The 17334-nt window shown below is 44.3% G+C and overlaps 1 protein-coding gene across 1 annotated transcript; it reads left to right on the forward strand.

Moving 5' to 3' along the window:
• The first annotated feature begins 385 nt into the window (after window positions 1–385).
• LOC108230052 (zinc finger homeobox protein 4) lies at window positions 386–17334 on the forward strand. Its single transcript, XM_017405877.3, has 11 exons — window positions 386–758; window positions 3070–4774; window positions 4863–5401; window positions 5539–5752; window positions 6420–6518; window positions 6641–6777; window positions 6894–7004; window positions 8428–8590; window positions 8738–13446; window positions 13523–14188; window positions 14285–17334. Exons 2-11 carry the CDS (start codon window positions 3106–3108, stop codon window positions 14399–14401), a joined length of 8424 nt encoding a protein of 2807 aa, XP_017261366.1. The 5' UTR covers window positions 386–758; window positions 3070–3105; the 3' UTR covers window positions 14402–17334.

Raw genomic sequence — 17334 nt, forward strand, 5'->3', positions numbered from 1 at the left:
AAAAAAATCTGGGGGCTTTTAAAAATAATGTGGGGGGGGGGGAAAAATCGAGTTATTTGTTCTTCTGAAGGACATTTCTCAACCTTCCTTATTAATTTAACACTAAAATTCGACAATTCAGGGGAAAAAATCTCCTACTTTTTTATTAAGATTATTCTATTTCTCTCGTCTTTCTATGCGCCTCCGGTAGGCTCTCCTCCCTCCCTGCCTTTCCTCTCTCCTCCCTCTCCTCTCTCTCTCTCTCCTCCCTCCCTCTCTCCTCCCTCCCTCTCTCGCTCTCTCTCTCTCGCGGAATCCTATTGATCCAAACGGGCTAATTAGCGGTGTCTGCGCAATTACGCACATGCGCACTGCGCGTAATCTCAGCCATTTTTTGAAGGAAACTAATTAGCAGGAATAAAGAGCCAAGTGTTTTTCCTCCCACAGTGATCAGAACTCATTCTACCTCTGGAGCTCGCACAGACCCCTCCGTCCCCCCCACACCCACCCCCACCTTCTGTTTACTACAGCCTATATGTAGCTTTAATTACACAGTTGTTTGGTAACAACTTGGACCCCGCTGCTCTCTCTCCCTCTCCCTTTTTCTCCCCCTCCTTCTTCGCCTTCTTCTGCTTCTTGGCTCCGTTTTAAAGGAATAAGAAAGAAAAAAAACGCAAAGGAATCATTCATAAGGAATGAGTGGAGACTCCGCGCGATTGTTTTCTGGACTAGCAGAGGTTTCGGCGTGCGGAGCTTTGTGCCAGAGTCGCTGCAGAAATGTAAGTGTGCCGTTTGTTTACGATGTTACAGGGAGCTGCTGGACGGAAGCGAGCCGGCGGTGGTGGGGAGGAGAAGGAGGGATAAGGGGTGGGTGGCTGCTCGGTCAACGCAGCTTGTAAATTCGCACGATTTGAAGGTTTATGTCGGGGGCAGCTGCACGTCGAGTCACCTGTTAGCGGGCGCCGGACGCACGCGCTCCGGTTTAGCTGAGTCGGGAAAGTGCTCCGGTGGGGCTGGGGAGACTGTAAACAAAAGCAGAAGTAGGCTCTTGGTCGCTCGGCGGCTTGACAAACGCACGGGATTCGGGGGGGGGAGTGAACTATTCATGCCCCTGCCTGTTCAGGGGTTTTTGCAAAGCCCCAGCTCCCATAGTGCCCGGAAAAAAATGCAGAATAACAGTTACCTTAAGGCTGGAGGAGGTTCTGTACAATCCACAGGCTCTTCGTGCAAAGCAGCTGCTTTTTCTTTCTTCTTTTTTTTTTTTTTTAAAGAGGTGGATTTGTCCTCTTCCTGCTTAGTGTCCAAGATAATAACAAAACAAAAGGGGTTTTCCTAAAGTAAAAAGCCAGACAACTCTTCACTGTCTGGTTCTCATTCCCCCTCACACCCCTGCCTCTCCTTTCTATGCTACACACACACACACACAAACACACCAGCTCACACAATCTAGGAATCTTCCCCCCCTCCTTTTGAATTTTGTTTGAGGGACATCATTTTGGGCTGCAATAACAAACCTGCTCTGTGCATTACTAAAAACAGCTGTAAAAAGCCTGGAGTAGGCCAACGCATGCTGGATTCGAGGTGTTCTGAGTGCGACTAATTGACATAATCAGAATCAGTTGCACAAAAGGATGAGCTCTCATTAACGCACACATACACACACGCCGTTAAATGATGGTTTCCCGCACTTGTGATCGATAGAGAGCCAGGAATGCTTGTATAAATAGTTACATTGCCGATAGACCCAGGTTATTGATTGCTGTGTAAATGAAAATCTTTATCAGATTAGAGGCCGTTCTCAGCTGCTGGCAGCTCGGCTCAGCCCCTCGGCACTCTCTGGCAGGACAGTGGACAGCTGCAGTGAGCAAGGGTCTGTGGCCTGTGACATAAACACAGTACATTAAAGCACTATCAGAGTGTCGATATGAGCCATATATCTCCACGCTGCAGAGAGAAGGGGGTGGGGGTGGGGGGTGGCCACAGAAGAGAGGGATGGAGGTGTTTAAGTAGGAGGAAGAAAGAGGGGGGTTGGTTGAAGTAGAAGGTAAAGGGTAGATTAAGGTCTCTCCTTGATTAAAAAAGGTCAGCAATGAGATTGTGGGACACACACACACACACACTAACTGAGATATAGTTGTGTCAAATGGCATCCACCTTCCAGTCAGGAGCCTGAGCTAATTTATTAGTCTGTGATCAGATGGAATTTAGATTTAATTGGTTTCAAAATCTTTGAATAAAACTAATTGGTCATCATAAGATCATGTGACAAAATGTCAAGCAAGACAAAGACAGAGCTGTTGTACAACATGCACATTTCTTTAAACTCTTAGTAATGTTAAACATCAGATATTACACTAATGAGGATCAGAAATGTAAAACAACGAAAAAGTGCCAAAGATTATTTGTTACAATGCTCAATAGTGCTCATACATGAGCTGTTGATTGGGAAAAATCATTTTACAGGATCAACACAACATTAAACATTTTACCTCACTGAATTACAAGCTATCTTAAACTTAGACATGTTTTAGACGATTCACACGAGTATTTGGTATTTTTTTGTGCTCATTATTTAATTTTAAAGCTTATGTTTGGCAGGAAATGTGTAAAGGTTTATTATGTGATCCCGTCGCCTTATGCTGTCTTGTCACTGGTGCAATGTTCATGATGTAGGGAATGATATATTGGCTTTAAAAAGCGTTTGCCTATCTTCTTTTATCTAAGTGTGGCAATTTAGCAGAAGCCCTTTAGCTCAGAAGCATTCAGTTCTTTATTTAATCCGATCCCCTGAGGAATATTGCAGACCTCCTGTGTAGCCTTTACCCGCATTCCTCTACCCAGTTTAGCGCTCATGCTATTGATTTTCCCATTAAGGACTAACGCTAACCCCTGGGTAACCAGCCTCTGGATTGCGAACTGTGAAGACTGTATTGAACAGATGCTATCCAAAGACTCTAATCAATGTCTTTACTGTTATGCAATTTCATTTACATGACTCATGTATTTCCTTTCATTCTCGTTTTTTTTTTCTACCTCACTTTTCTCCTGTCTTCTGTCTGTCCTCTCTTTCTCTGTATCTGAAACACACAGGTGGGCTGGTAATGTGTGGCAGCTGTAGCCTCTGGTATGGACACCGGTGAGGGAGGAGGAGGGGATGGAGGGGGAGGAGAGGAGAGAGAAGCTGACCTCAGTCCCCAGGCTTTATCTCTTCCTCTCTTGACCCTGGTGGTCATTCCTGAACAGGGGTCACCCTCTTGTACCTCAGCCGCGGCCCCTGCCAAAGAGCCCCTGACCCTGCCTCAGCAGGGGGAGGTGGGCGCAGAGGGGTCCCAGGCTAGAGAGGGAGGTGAGCAGGAAGAAGAAGGCCGACGTACAGAGGAGGATGCAGCGCATCTGAAGCATGGGATGAAAGAGGACTTTGTAGAGGGATGTCTGTCAGGGCAAAGGAAAGAAGAAGGGAAGGCGCATGTAGGTGTGGAAAAGGCTTCATTTACAGGAGGCCTCCCGGCAGCTCTCGACAGCAGAAGTGGGGAGGAGGAGAAGGAAGAGGAGGAGGCCATCTCAAACCAAAGTCAAACCAAATCCAAATGTTCTTTATTACCTCAACAGAGCCAGTACAGCTCTTCTTCCAGCACTGCAAAGGCCAGTGGCACACTCGACAGCAAAACAGCCACCTCTCCAAAGTCCTCCCACCCTCCTTCCTCCTCTCCAAAGCTGTTCCCTTTTTCTCCCATCTCTCCAAAGCACTTCAGTTGTCCGTCCTCCTCTTCTGCCCTGCTGAGCGAAACAGAGGTAAAAGACATTAAGGGCGATCAGGGCTGGATTTCTGGGTATTCTCAGAGCTTTAGATCCCAGCAGTCTTCTATGGCTTTTCCACTGGCAGGTATGGAGCCTGCCAGTACACCTGCTGAGGATGATGTGCTGACAGGGGTTCCTCATTCTTCCATTTCCAATGGAAAAGGTGCCAAAGCTCCAGAACCAAATGACAGCCAGCTAGACACAGTGGGGGATGATGAGAAAGACAAAGAAGGAGAACAGAAAGAAGCTGTCCTTAAAAACCTCAACCAAGACCTTTCTCCTAACTCACTGACTAGTCACATGACCATAATGCACTCACGCAATTCCTGCAAGACTCTTAAATGCCCTAAGTGTAACTGGCACTACAAGTCTCAGCACACACTGCAGGTCCACATGAAGGAGAAACATCCAGAGACAGGAGGTCAGTGTGTATGCGGTGCCTCTGGGGGAAAGTGTGTGTGTGGTGGTGCAACACGAGGTGTGTGTGCATACTGTAGTTCGGGGAAACCCCATCCTTGTTTGGCCCGAGGTGAAACCTACGCCTGTGGCTACAAGCCCTACCGCTGTGAGGTGTGTGACTATGCTACATCGTCAAAAGGCAACCTTAGCATACACATGCAGTCCGACAAACATCTTAACAACGTTCAAAATGGGGGACATGCAAATGGTCACATGCACACCTCTGTTGGTACCACCACCACCAACAGCAGCTCCTCCAATGGTCACTCAGCAGATGAACAGCCATACAACAAGCTCCCACTTTCTATTCCAACGCCTGCTCCCCAGCCCACTAAGCTTGCCCCACCTGTGCACTCCCACTCTCACGGTAAACGGTGGCGATGCGATGTGTGTGACTATGAGACCAGCATTGCTCGCAACCTGCGCATACACACCACCAGCGAGAAACACACACACAACATGCTACGGCTCCAGCGAGGTTACTATCTGTCTCAGTGCAGGAGCCTTGCCCCACATCTGAAACACTTACAAAACACAGGTGAGTAAAGTGTTACATATTTTTACTTAGTTCAACAAGTAATGCTAAAAATGTGTAAAATCCGGTTGCTGGTTTTACTTCCTTTTAGGTGCTGAGCTTTCCCTGAACATGCGACTGACTGGTCAACAGGTCCCTGAACAACCGGTGACCCTTGGGTCAACCCTGACTCCATCGCCCTCCCCCTCTCCGTCTCCTCCTCCAGCCCCCTCTCTGTCCCCAACTGGACCCCTCTCCCAGGGTGTATTCCAATGCCTCGTCTGCTCATGTTTCTCCTCCGACAGCTTAGAGTCTGTAGAGCAGCATTTGAATGCTCCCCGCTCCTTGCCACAGTCTGAGTGGTGCTCCCTTGTTGCTGGTGGTTGTCACTGCAGACTGTGTGGCTACACCACCCCACTGAGGGCTAACTTCTCCTTGCACTGCCAGACTGACAGACACCGCACCCGCTACCAGCTCGCTGCTCACCTCCAGGAGGGTGGGGACAGGGGTCAGGAAGGAGCTGCCCTTATTTCTAAGGGCAACCCCATCCAGCTGCGATGCAACCTGTGTGACTTTGTGACCAGCAGCCTGGAGAAGCTACAAGGGCATTCCCTCACTTCACAGCATGAGGCGAGCACCCGGGTTTACAGAGTAAGAAACTTTTTTTTTTTAAATCCACGTCTTACAACCCTCAAGCAGCAAATTAAACAAAAATGAATACTACATTTACAGACTAGCATCCAGCCATAACGTTTCTCACTTTCGTTCCCCATCTACCTTGTTTTCAGTTTCTGCAGCAGTATGACGGTGAGGTTGATGGAGGTTCGTGGCTGTTCCATTGTCTTCTATGCAACCACTCCTCCTCTTCTAAACTTCAAGTACTGAAACACAGCCAAACTTCAGCCCATCAGCAGAGGGAAGGGCTACTGCAGCTGCAACCAATGGGTGGAGAGGAGCTGGCTGCCATTTTCACCATCAGAAAAAGCTCGGGTGACATCAAAGGTGAGAATATAAACCGCGTGGGCGTATTTGATTTCATGTTCCACGCGATTGCCGACTACAGAGAGTAGATGGAGGATTAAGATGAAAATAGGGAGAAAATGAGCAATGGGGGTTGCTTGGATATTGATCAAGCAAAGTGATTAGTCGATACACATTCTTGTTATATCCCCAATCACTCCTGACAACAGCTAACTAGCACCTGCTAATCAATGGACTAATACAAATCCCCTGGACAAAGACTGTGGGAGGTCGAGGCTTGTCGTAACTCTACAGATTGTTCAAGATAAAATGCTGAATTTATATTGTCTGGACTAGTGTGAAGTGTGTAACACATAAAACAAGAAGTTCAACACTTTATTTGTGAATTAAATCATTCCTTTGATGTGATTGTTTGCAAATTAAGATTTATTGAGACTAGCGTGTGTGTTGTAAGTCCATATTACCTCCGCTTCACCTCTGAGAGAATCTAATGCGGAATCAATAAGTGATCAATAGTGTATGGAAGCAAGCGAAAGGAAAGAAGTGTAATTCAAATACACTAGTGTTTTTGAAGGATGTTATCTATAGTATAATATAGACTGGAATTAGCCTTAGTTTGTTGGAATATATTGTATGAACCACTGTGTTTGCATTCTACAGTACAGTTATTAATTTTCTCTTGTCTTAGGAGAGCTTATTGGGGATATGGAGACTTCCAGCACTGATCTTTTGGACACAACCAAAGACACAAGTAACTTGGGGGCAAAGAAGATTTCTAAGGAGATAGGTATTTTAGTTTCTAAAAAATCCTACAACATACTGATACTTAACTCAGGTTATAGTAGGGTTACATATTACACAGTAGAAAAAAAATAGGTTTAAATATTTATTTGCATTTTTTACTTCAAGAAAAAACAAAGGAAGGGGAAAGAGAAAAGAGGGAGTCATTGTCCTCAGCCAAGCGTCCGCCCCCTGGATGTGGGGAAATTGATAACTCCATCTCAACCAAACGTTCGAGAACACACCAGCAAAATGAGAACCAGCAGGTGAGCACTGAGGAACAATTTATTAATTTAACTGTAATCATGTCAAAACAAAATGTGCTGAAGGATGCAATACATGCATTAAAACTGTTCACTGATCACATTCTCCTCCCGTTTAGACTGTCCAGTGCCCCCTGTGCCAGGTTAAACTCCCACACACACACCTACGACAGCATCTCACACATGTGCACAGTGTGGCACAAGACTGTGTGGACAAGCTCATCAGCGCAGTAAGTGTGTGCAACTGTGTATTTGTTGTATTAACGTTCATCGGGAAGTAAAATAAAATGAGAAGGCGAAGCGATGGGGGATGGGGTGGGTGGGGGGGAGTGAAATGTAGGGAGACAATTCCATTAAGAAGGCACCAGAGAGAAAGGCAGCGCTTTTTTAATGCATGTTTAAGTAGCTCCTCGCTATCATCTTTGATGCAGCCGTGCATTCTGTGTGTATGTGTATGCACGTCTTTTAGAGAGGAAAGAGAGCAGGTTTGAGTGAGTGAGTGTAGGAAAAGCCAGTCTTTCTATAATGCATGTTTAAGTAGCCCTCTATTACCAGAAGTGCAGTCAAGCTAAAAAGGGGCCCCTATGCTTTTTACTGTGTCTCTCCAACTAACAATGACCGGTCATCTATCCACATCACCATCCTCCATCTCCTTGGCCTGTATGCTAAGTGGCCTTTGTCTCTTGCTCTCTTCCCTCCACTTCACTGACTGCTTTTCACCCTTTCTCCCCTTTGCCGTTCCCCCCCCCCCACTTCTAGCTGCTCCTATCACTCCTTTTTCTGCAATTTCTGTCCTGCCCCTTTCCCCTCTGTCTCACCCAAGCTCTCTCTCATTTTCTTAACCCCTCCCTTTGCTCACTGTCTTTCTCCAGAGCAGTTTCTTTTTTGTTCATTGCCCCATACCTCCTCTCTCTGCCTGCTCTATCTCTTTTTCATATTCTGCACCCTTTAGCCCCCATCCTCCCTCCTTCCACTCATTCCCCTCCCTCACTCTCTCTGATAGTAATTGAGGTTCATTAATTCAGACTGAGGTGATGATGGCCATTATGTACCTTGCTTTCCAATTACGCTCTCTAGATTAAGTCTGACCTTCAGTTTTCTCTGCAGTGTGTGTGTGCGGTTGTTCTTCTCTTTTGCTGCTATGAAGCTGTTACGCAGAGAAGACTCTTGTCATGTAAATCTCATCTTTGGCTCTCTGTCCTTTCCTCGGGGTGGCTAGTTGTTTGCATAGATATACTATTTACTCTCATTGCTCGAAGCTTCGAGCATGGAGGTTTTCTATATGAAGATTTATTTTAAAAAAATTAATTATTCAGCTCAGTAAAGTTTTATTAAACCCTTGAGGCACGTTGGAGGGTGTCGAAACTGAAGGGCAGAGCCACATATGTATTCTTATTAAGAGACTGATGTGCCTTGCTGCTTGTCCTGCTGTACAGGCAGGTGCAAAATATAACAATACTCTTTAATCTTTTAAAATACCAATAAATGAAGCAAAGGCACTCTGTCTGTAGAATAAAATATTTTATTCATAACGCTGGATAAAGGAAGCCCAGTAATATCAGGCTTTTCTTTTTATTTTGAGCTAGTAAGAAAACACAGGGTAAGAATAAAAATCAAGAACGGTGACAACCGGCTGCATTTTGTTTCTTCCAGGTCACACCTACCATGGAACAAGCCCAGCCTCTACTGGAGTCACAACTACAGGCACATTTGCTTCCTGATGATATTCAGAAAAAGAAAACAGCAAAGAATAACAATGCAAATTGTTCCCATTCTGCAGATTTAAATGCCTCAACTGATTCACAGAAAAATAAAGGTTGGTAAAAAATATTAGGAGAAAACTGACCAATATTTACTTGCTAAATTGCTAAGAATCGATATGTCTTAAGTTCCAGAAACAGTTTATTTGACTTATGGTAAAAATATTTAAATTTCACAATTACTATTTCTGTGCATCTTGCAGGTATCTTAGTGGAGAACACTGAGGGAGACATAGCCGCACCCAAAGATGTCACAGCACTTCTCACCCCACCCCTAGAAGACAACACCACTCACCCCTCCAATGGCACACTGGCTCCTCAGTCCCCGACTCAGACGCCCCCCTCCTCTCCGCCCAGCTCCCCACCCAGCGACCCCCCTCCTCTTTCTGATCGTCATGGTTACCGGTTCCGTTGCAGCAGGTGCAGCTTGGCATTCCCCACTCAGGAGAAGCTCCAGCTGCATTGGCAGTACCATGCCATGAGGGCGGCGACAGAGTGTCCCCTTTGTTCTAGACAATGCCGCAGTCAGGAGGCCCTGCAGAGACACATGCAAAACACACACTCACAGCAGGACAACACACAGGGACAGAATACACTCTTGCCACCTCAAACTGTGCAATACATGGAGCATAATAAGAATTCAGTTCAGCAAGATTTTAGTTTATCACCTCAAGTGGGTCAAGAAGCAGGAGAGGGTGATGATGAGGAGATGGAGGAGGAAGCATCAGACGTGGAGGAGAAGGAGGAACAAAAAGAAGTTAAGATGAAAGAAAGGGAAGCTGTTTCTGAAGTTGGCGGAGTTGAGGAGGATCTAACTGAGCTTGAGAAAGAGCCGCATGAGGAGATTGTATCAGAACCTAGTTCCAGCTCAGTTGTCAAAAAGAGCTCTAACCCTACAATGGACCGTTATCTGGATCCATCCAGGCCTTATAAATGTACCATATGTTCCGAATCCTTTACTCAGAAAACTATTCTTCTGGTTCACTATAATTCTGTGTCCCATCTCCACCGGGCCAGACGAGCCATGCAAGATTCTGGGGGAAGTGCTACAGCCCCAGAGGTGCCACGTGGCCCAGATCCTAGACCTTATCGCTGTCGATTATGTGGAGTGGGTTACAGCCAGAGTTCTACACTGGACATACATCTTCGCTCTGTTCTTCATCAGACAAGAGCTCGTGCTGCCCAGAACTCAGCTCAGCAGACCCCCACGTCGACTTTAGCTGCACCAGTGTCAGTCCCCACTTCTGCTGCTCAGGCTGTTACAACCAGAGAAGAAACGTCCATAAATGTGTCTGTTTCCAAGAAACTACTCGGAGTAAGCTGTTCAGCCTCTTCATTAGTGGGCCCTGGCTTATTAGCTGAGACTCAGCCATCCTTCTCTGACCCAACAGACTCCCAACAGGCAAAAAAGAGAGTGGCAGAGCTTCTAGCATCAAGAAATCAGCTCATGTTAATACAGCAACAGCAGCTAGCACAGGCACAAGTGCAAGCTCAACTACAACAGCAAACAGCACTGCTCCAGTCCCAGGCAATTCAGCACCATCACTTAGGACCAGAAAATCTTCTTAAACAGCACTTCTCACTAGCGCCAGACAACTTGCTCTCTCTTCAGCAGCAACTTCTTCTGCCATTTTACTTGTCAGGAGATGTAAAGCTCAACTCAGAGTTAACTATAAAAGGCCATGAACTTGGTCACTTAATATCTTCCATCTCCATTCCAAAGGAACAGGTGAAAGCAGAAGATAAAAAGGAGACCCATTCAGATGAAAAAGAAACCCAGAAACAAAGTTCAAATTTGAATGTTAGCCAACAAACTGATCATTCACAAAGCGAAGACAAAATTGCAGTTTGTAGTGGCTCCTCCAACCAGCAGATGGAAAGAGAGCATTGTGTTTTTAGTCTCAAGGAGAAAAAAGAAAATACACTCATTAGTACTGATAAAGATGAGTGTAAAAAGAAGGACGTAGTTTCTTCCTCATTGAATCGTCTTGGATCACAGTGTCCTCCTCCCAGAGTGCCCTATGCTGCTGCAAATGGAGAGCCTCTTAGAGCTCTGCTTCAGAGTTATGGGTACGAGTTGGCTCTGCAGTATATACAAAACAGACACAGACATCAGCAGCAGGCAGCAACTCAAATAATACCATCTGCTTACATGTGTAAGACGGAAGTGCTCTCAGAAAAAGAAAGAGATGAATTTTATCAGTTACAGAAAAAAATGTTAGAAGATTGTAACAACAATAATAAAGAAGTAGACGGCAATGAAAACAATGAAAAGAAAAAAGAGACTGAAGATGAGGCATCAGGAACCAAGAAGAAATGCTGTGAAACAGGACAAAAGTGTAGTGACTGTGGCAAGTTTTTCTCGGATGCTTTGATTTTAAAAAGCCACCAGGAGTATATGCATAGAGTGCTGTTTCCCACTGCTGCACTGGAGAAGTTTTCCAAGGAATATAGACTGCAATATGATCAAATGTACCCCATTGCTGAGCCTAAATCTGGAGAGACCTTAACTGCTTCTAACCAAGCTTCCAATGTAGCTCCAACACCAGGCACATCCACAGAGCCAGAATCCACAACAGAGCCAGTTAAGCCCCAGGTGAAAAATCTTGACTCCTCGCCTATGCTGTCAGTTTCAGACGCCATGAATAAAGTAAGTGATACAACTAAAGACCTGCAAACAACTGCCCCTGTGGTTTCCTCTCCTTCTTCCCCTTCTCAACCACAAGAACCTCAACAACAGGAAGAACCTATCCCAGGCACATCTGCTACAGCTACTTCTCAAACTACGACTCCCATACCTCTTCCCTTACCTAAAATACCTATGCTCCCTCTGTCCTTGTCTCAGCTTCCTCTACCCCCATTAACCATACCAAAGCTTCCACTTCCACCAATCCCTTTTCCCATGGAGTTGCCACTTCTCCCTCCAGTTGTGATGCAGTCTATGGCACTTCAGACTCAACCTTGGCTAGATTCAAGTGTGAACCCTGAGCTGGCAAAACTCTACCAGTCTCAGCTTAACCCAGCGCTACTTGGACAACAGCCACAGCTTAGTCCAGCTTTGCTTGCTCAGCAACCACAGCACAGCCCAGTTTTGTCAGGTCATCCACCACATCTCAATCCTGCTTTGCTGAGTCAACCATCTCAACCCATACAAACAGGACAGCAAGGCCAAGTCAGCCCAACCACACCTGAACAACAACAGGGTAAAAGAACACGAACGAGAATCTCTGAAGAGCAGTTGTCTGTTCTGAGAAAACACTTTGATATAAATAGCCTTCCTAGTGATGAAGAGATCAACAAGATGTCTGCTCTGTCTGGGCTGCCTCAGAAAGTAATTAAACACTGGTTCCGCAACACATTATTTAAAGAGCGCCAACGAGACAAGGATTCCCCTTACAATTTTAATAATCCCCCAACCACAGCCCTGGATGATTCCAGAGATGACGTAACAAAAAAACAGTGTTTGTCACTTTCCCCGTGTTCACTGTCCCCAGGCCTGTCAGCCAACACCCCTTCACAACCACAACCAACAGGAGAGCACCATAGGGGCAGACGATCTTCTCGAACCCGTTTCACAGAGCAACAGCTTGAGACTCTGCAGGGGGTGTTTGAGGCCACTCCATACCCCAGAGAGGAAGAATATGACAGGTTGTCTGCTCTACTGTCTCTCCCTAACAGAGTCATTGTTGTATGGTTTCAAAATGCACGGCAGAGGGCCCGTAAAAATCAAGATCGGGGAGCAGAGGATGGATCAGAAGAAAAGAACCAACTTGACAACATCAGCAGACAGAGAAATGGCTCTTATAAGACTGATGTTAATAATCAGGATAACAGCTACGATGATGAAGGACAAGGTGACTCTCAGAATGAAAACTCTATGGATTTGACTTATGAATATTACACTCACCCTGATTCACCTGCCCTTGATTCTTCCACTTATTACTCAGAAAGTGAGCTACTAACAACCAAAAGTGAACAAACATCTACTGCTAGGAAACAGGAAGCAATAATAACCTCTCATCAGGCTACTGTGAATCCAGCTACTGCTCATGCTCAAAACAAAGTTTTAGATGCAGACAGCCAGCAGAAGGAAATTGCTCAGCCTATTAAAACAGAACCTAGTCTGCAACCTGAAAGTCCTTCAGAAAGACCTCAAACCCTTGCTGCATCCTCGTCACAAAAAACAACACCCTCCATCTCGACTATTTCTCATTCAGACCAGGAGAATACACACAGTCCTGACTGTGAACCTTGTGAAAAGGTTGCTGATCCATTACCAAGCTCACCCTCTGCTCCAGAGTTGGAAACAATCCACACTGGGCTGCCTGACGCCACAGCCTGTCTCTCCAGTGAAACCCAGCAGCAGCTCAAAGTCCAGGCTCAGTTCCAGTGTAGTCTCTGCCCAGCATCCTTGCCATCATTCCAGCTATGGCAAGAACATCAAACCAGACACCTTCTAGCTGCTCAGTCCCAGGTACAACTGTTTCACTCTGGATTCGCAGAACGACCCTTGCCTTACATGATGCTTCACCCGAACCACACCTTGATGGCCAGCCAATTGCTTTCAGGGGCTATGTCTCAGATTCCCCCTAATCCCACACATCCTATGATTTCCCACTTGACCAGCATGCAAATGAAAAGCACATTCTCAGATCACTCAAATAGCACTCTTAGCAATTCTCTAACACCCATGAAACAGAGTACAAAACAAGCATCAGAGACTAGTTTTGAAGCCCAACGGGGCAATAGAGATGTTGAAGAGGAGCACAGAAGGGATAAACGTCAAAGAACTACCATCACTCCTGAACAGCTCGAAGTGTTGTATCAGCGCTACAGTTTGGACTCTAATCCCACCAGAGGAGTCCTTGAAAGCATTGCACGAGATGTTGGCCTTACAAGACGTGTGGTTCAGGTAATGTTATGACAAAATAGTAAAGTCTTTTGATTTTTTGATATGTTAAATTAAACAAAACATCTTTCTCTCATAGGTCTGGTTTCAGAATACACGAGCAAGAGAGAGAAAAGGACAGTTTCGGTCAGTAGGACCAGGAACCAGTTTCACCTTGGGCTTGAATCACCTCCGCTGTCCTTTCTGCAGGGCTCTCTTCAAGGTAAAGAGTGCACTTGATGCCCATATAAGATCACGCCACTGGGCAGAGGCTGAAAAAGCAGGCTACAACCTGTCGGTAGTTAATGGGTCCAATGGGCAGAATGTGATGGTGACACCATCTATTATGGAGAGACCAGGTCCATCCATCTCCTCCAACTCTATCCCAAATCCTGGCTATGACCTCAGCAACAAAGAGTTAACTGTGAAGCCTCCAGTAATGTCTTTGTCCTCATCTATAAATTTAAAAAATTCCGAAGAAGATTATGAATATGAGGAAGAAGATGAGGACTACCCATATGAGGAGAGTTCCAATATGGCTGACCAAAGTTCGCCTAGTCCTGAAATATCTGGCGATCAAAGCTCAGATTGGAATGAGACACAAACTCAGCAGCAGCACCACCATCAACAGCAGCGTCAAAGGACACAGATGAGTCACTTCCAAGTACTCCAGCTCAAAGACTTCTACAGGAACCACCGCACACCCAATCGGCTTGAGTGTGAGTCACTGGGCCAGGAACTGGGGCTGCCTTCCCGTGTAGTACAGGTAATTTCCAGCAACATTCAAACCATTTTTAAAGAATAACAATTAGGCCTTTCAAAGGTAGTAAATTATATTTAGTAATGCAAATACTTCTTACAGGTGTGGTTCCAGAATGCCAGAGCTAAAGAGAAGAGGGCGAGGAGCCTGACCTCCGACTCCGCAGAAAGGGAGCAGGCTGATCTGTCAGCAGGCGCAGTGGAGAGAGACAGAGCTTAGAAAGGCAGACTGCTTCCTTCAAATATGCTCCAACCAAAATTCTTCCTCCAACTGCTGTCCATGTCCACACATACCCTGCCTACTTGCTGCCAAACCAACAACCTGAACACCCCAAAGATGCAGAGCCACAGTGGCCCAAAGAGAAACTCTCCCAACTATTAAGGGAGAGCTGAAACCAAGTTCTCATTAGCACAGCTTTCCTCTTTTCATAATGTTCCTAAACTCTTTTCTGGTCTGTCCTTTCTTGTTGAAACAAGCTCCTCTCCCTATTCCTTCAAAACCTTAATACACCAAACACCAACTTGATAAAAAAAAAAAACATGCCACAGAGGCCAAAGAGGATTCTCCAAGTATGTGACCTCACTGCCCAGCTAGACCTGCAGTCTACCTCTCAGTCTGCATGACAGACTCACAGTGGGCCCTCCACCAGACAGTGCTAGATAACTAGCTGTGTAGCATGTAGTCCCAGTCTGTATAAGGCTGGAAAATAAACTGTCAAAGAGATTTTAGTGTAAATAGAAAACTCCAAAAAAGAAAAAAAAAAAACTTGAAGAAAAACAAAGCAGTTAAGAATGGGAGAAGAAGAAGATGAAGAAGAAAAAAATAAAGACTGAAAAATATCCTTGAAATACATAAGGGTATTCGCATAGAGCTTTTGTAAAGACTGTCTCAGATTCCAAAGCTCATAACCAAAATTTTACATGTCTGTTGATTTAGTTTGAACGCGTTTGTCTTCAATGACAAACTGCAGAGCGGACGTCTGTATGGTGAAGGGGTGAGATTTGCAGCTTGCCGTAGGTAAGCTGAGTACCAATAGACTGTTGTGGTGCTGGAAGGCTGTTCCACCCCCCAAAAGCCAATGATGAGTCTTCTGTTGTACATGTACTCCTTGTATGTTCCTTTAGTGAAAAACAGCCCAAATAGCACAGTACATAAAAGGCCAGTTTGTCCTGAATGGGGTAAACTATTTTTATAGCACTCAACCATTATACTGTATATGAAAACTCTAACCAAACTCAAATTTACATTGTGTGTGTTTAGTAATAGTTTATTATAAATCTTATGGATTGACATAAACTGTCTTGCTTCAATATAGTAGTGTCATGATATTGAAAAGATTATGACAGCTTTCCTATGTTCAGGCAAGATGACGTACTGCCTTTCCATTCTATTTGAATATACCAATGGCTTACCAATGTTATGTGAGTAATGTAAAGCTTTCTATGCTCAGATCAACACGGCTCCACTTCAAATGTGATCAAAATACTACCATTGTCTGTTTTTTTTGTTTGTTTTTTTTAACAAACGAGGCCTAGTTAAAAACTGAACTAAGCTTTACAAGAAACCTACACAAAACTCTGTATTTGAAAGATCTGAGCTTTTCACCTTTGAGTGATAGATTGTTACAAAAAAAAAGAAAACTAAAGTGTTTAATAGTGTGAGGGGTAAATGTACAGTATTTAGCTTTTGTATGGTTGACTCGAGACTTCATTGGATGTTTGACACGTAGCTCTCTTCTTCACATATATTGAGCTTCTCAGCAAAGTTGAGGAAAAACTTTGGATGTCATCAATGTTATTTTTGTACACCTTATTTATTGTCCCTCCTCCCCTATCTGCTTTTCACCTTTTCTCTCTACAATTCTTTCTCTGTTCATTTATTACCAGTCCTTATTCTACCTGTAATAATAATGATAATATAACAATAATAGCTAAACAATAATTAATGCTTTAAGACAAAAATCCAAAGACGTGATAATACTTTAACCATATGACCTACAAAAATAAGCGCTACTGTTTACTTGATGATGTAATGCTGTTTTTAAAGAAGGAAGGAGTCCCTGTATCTAAGCTACTGTTTTCTGCCTCTCATAAGCACACTGGAGACTGTAACCAAAACCCCAAACTAGAGCCATGGCAGTCTGTAATATAGCGGTTGAAGAGTTTTACTTCTCTTGAAAAATGTTGCAGTTTATTTTTCTTTTATACCATAGTGTTAAACTTCAAGCCCTTAAGGATGTCCAGTTTGCTGCTAATGTACTGTAGTTTCTAATGATATTGTAGAAAGATGCATGCTCTGATCGCTTTACCACTAGGCTTTAATGACTACAAACTGTAATGATACCTGTGATGCTGTTGATAAACTGCTCCTCTGTTATTCTGTTCAAAACTAATGGATATGTGGGGCTCAATTCCATCAAGTTTGTTTTTCAGTATCCTATAATACATCTTTACTCAGAACAAAGAAATGGCTTTCATATTATTAAAAAAAAAACACGTTTTAAAGCTTCCAGTTTTAGAGAACAATATTTTGGGATTGATTTCTCAATTCATGTGAAGATACTGCACAGATATTTGAAGGAGTTCAGCCTCAAACCTTCCACTGGTATGGTGTCTTTCTATGTTGCAGTGTCTCTAGTCCGGAGTCCAGCTGAAACAGCTTTGCTGACTCCGCCTGACATTACAGCCAAGTTTCCAAAGGATATGGACTGACTAACTCTGTCACGTTTTGTTTTTAACCAACCAATGTTTACGACAATACCAATGAGCTTTCTTCTGTACAGAAATGTGCATTCCAAATACCACAAAGGCAGTTTTTGTTTTCTACACTGATAATTTCAAATTTTTAATTTCTCTCTTATTCTCTTGATCTTAGTGACTGTAAGATGTACATACTGGAGTCCTTTTATGGTGAAAAGACTCTTTTATCCTTACTGTAGGTAAAATGGTTCTTTTAATTTTTTTTTCTGGATATGTTGTTGCCATAGTGATGACCAAAAAGATACTTGTGATGTGCACCTGTCCTTATGTCCTGCTCCAGTGGTTTAGTGTGTCTCTATACTCTTCCTTTCCCAGTTTATCCCTGCTGTTGTGTGTTTCTCCTCCTTTCCCTACCCATATTCCACTGAGCTAAATAAAGTCTGCTTTGGTGCA

This window comes from Kryptolebias marmoratus, linkage group LG11 (genome assembly GCF_001649575.2).
Source record: "Kryptolebias marmoratus isolate JLee-2015 linkage group LG11, ASM164957v2, whole genome shotgun sequence".
NCBI classification, from domain to species: Eukaryota; Metazoa; Chordata; class Actinopteri; order Cyprinodontiformes; family Rivulidae; genus Kryptolebias; species Kryptolebias marmoratus.

Bases quoted from the DNA above. Each gene is read 5' to 3' on its own strand.
- LOC108230052 (XM_017405877.3), top strand. From the start codon at position 3,106: ATGGACACCGGTGAGGGAGGAGGAGGGGATGGAGGGGGAGGAGAGGAG. The intron at 4,775-4,862 runs GTGAGTAAAGTG...ACTTCCTTTTAG, and splicing joins GAAACACTTACAAAACACAG to GTGCTGAGCTTTCCCTGAAC. The intron at 6,778-6,893 runs GTGAGCACTGAG...CCTCCCGTTTAG, and splicing joins AGCAAAATGAGAACCAGCAG to ACTGTCCAGTGCCCCCTGTG.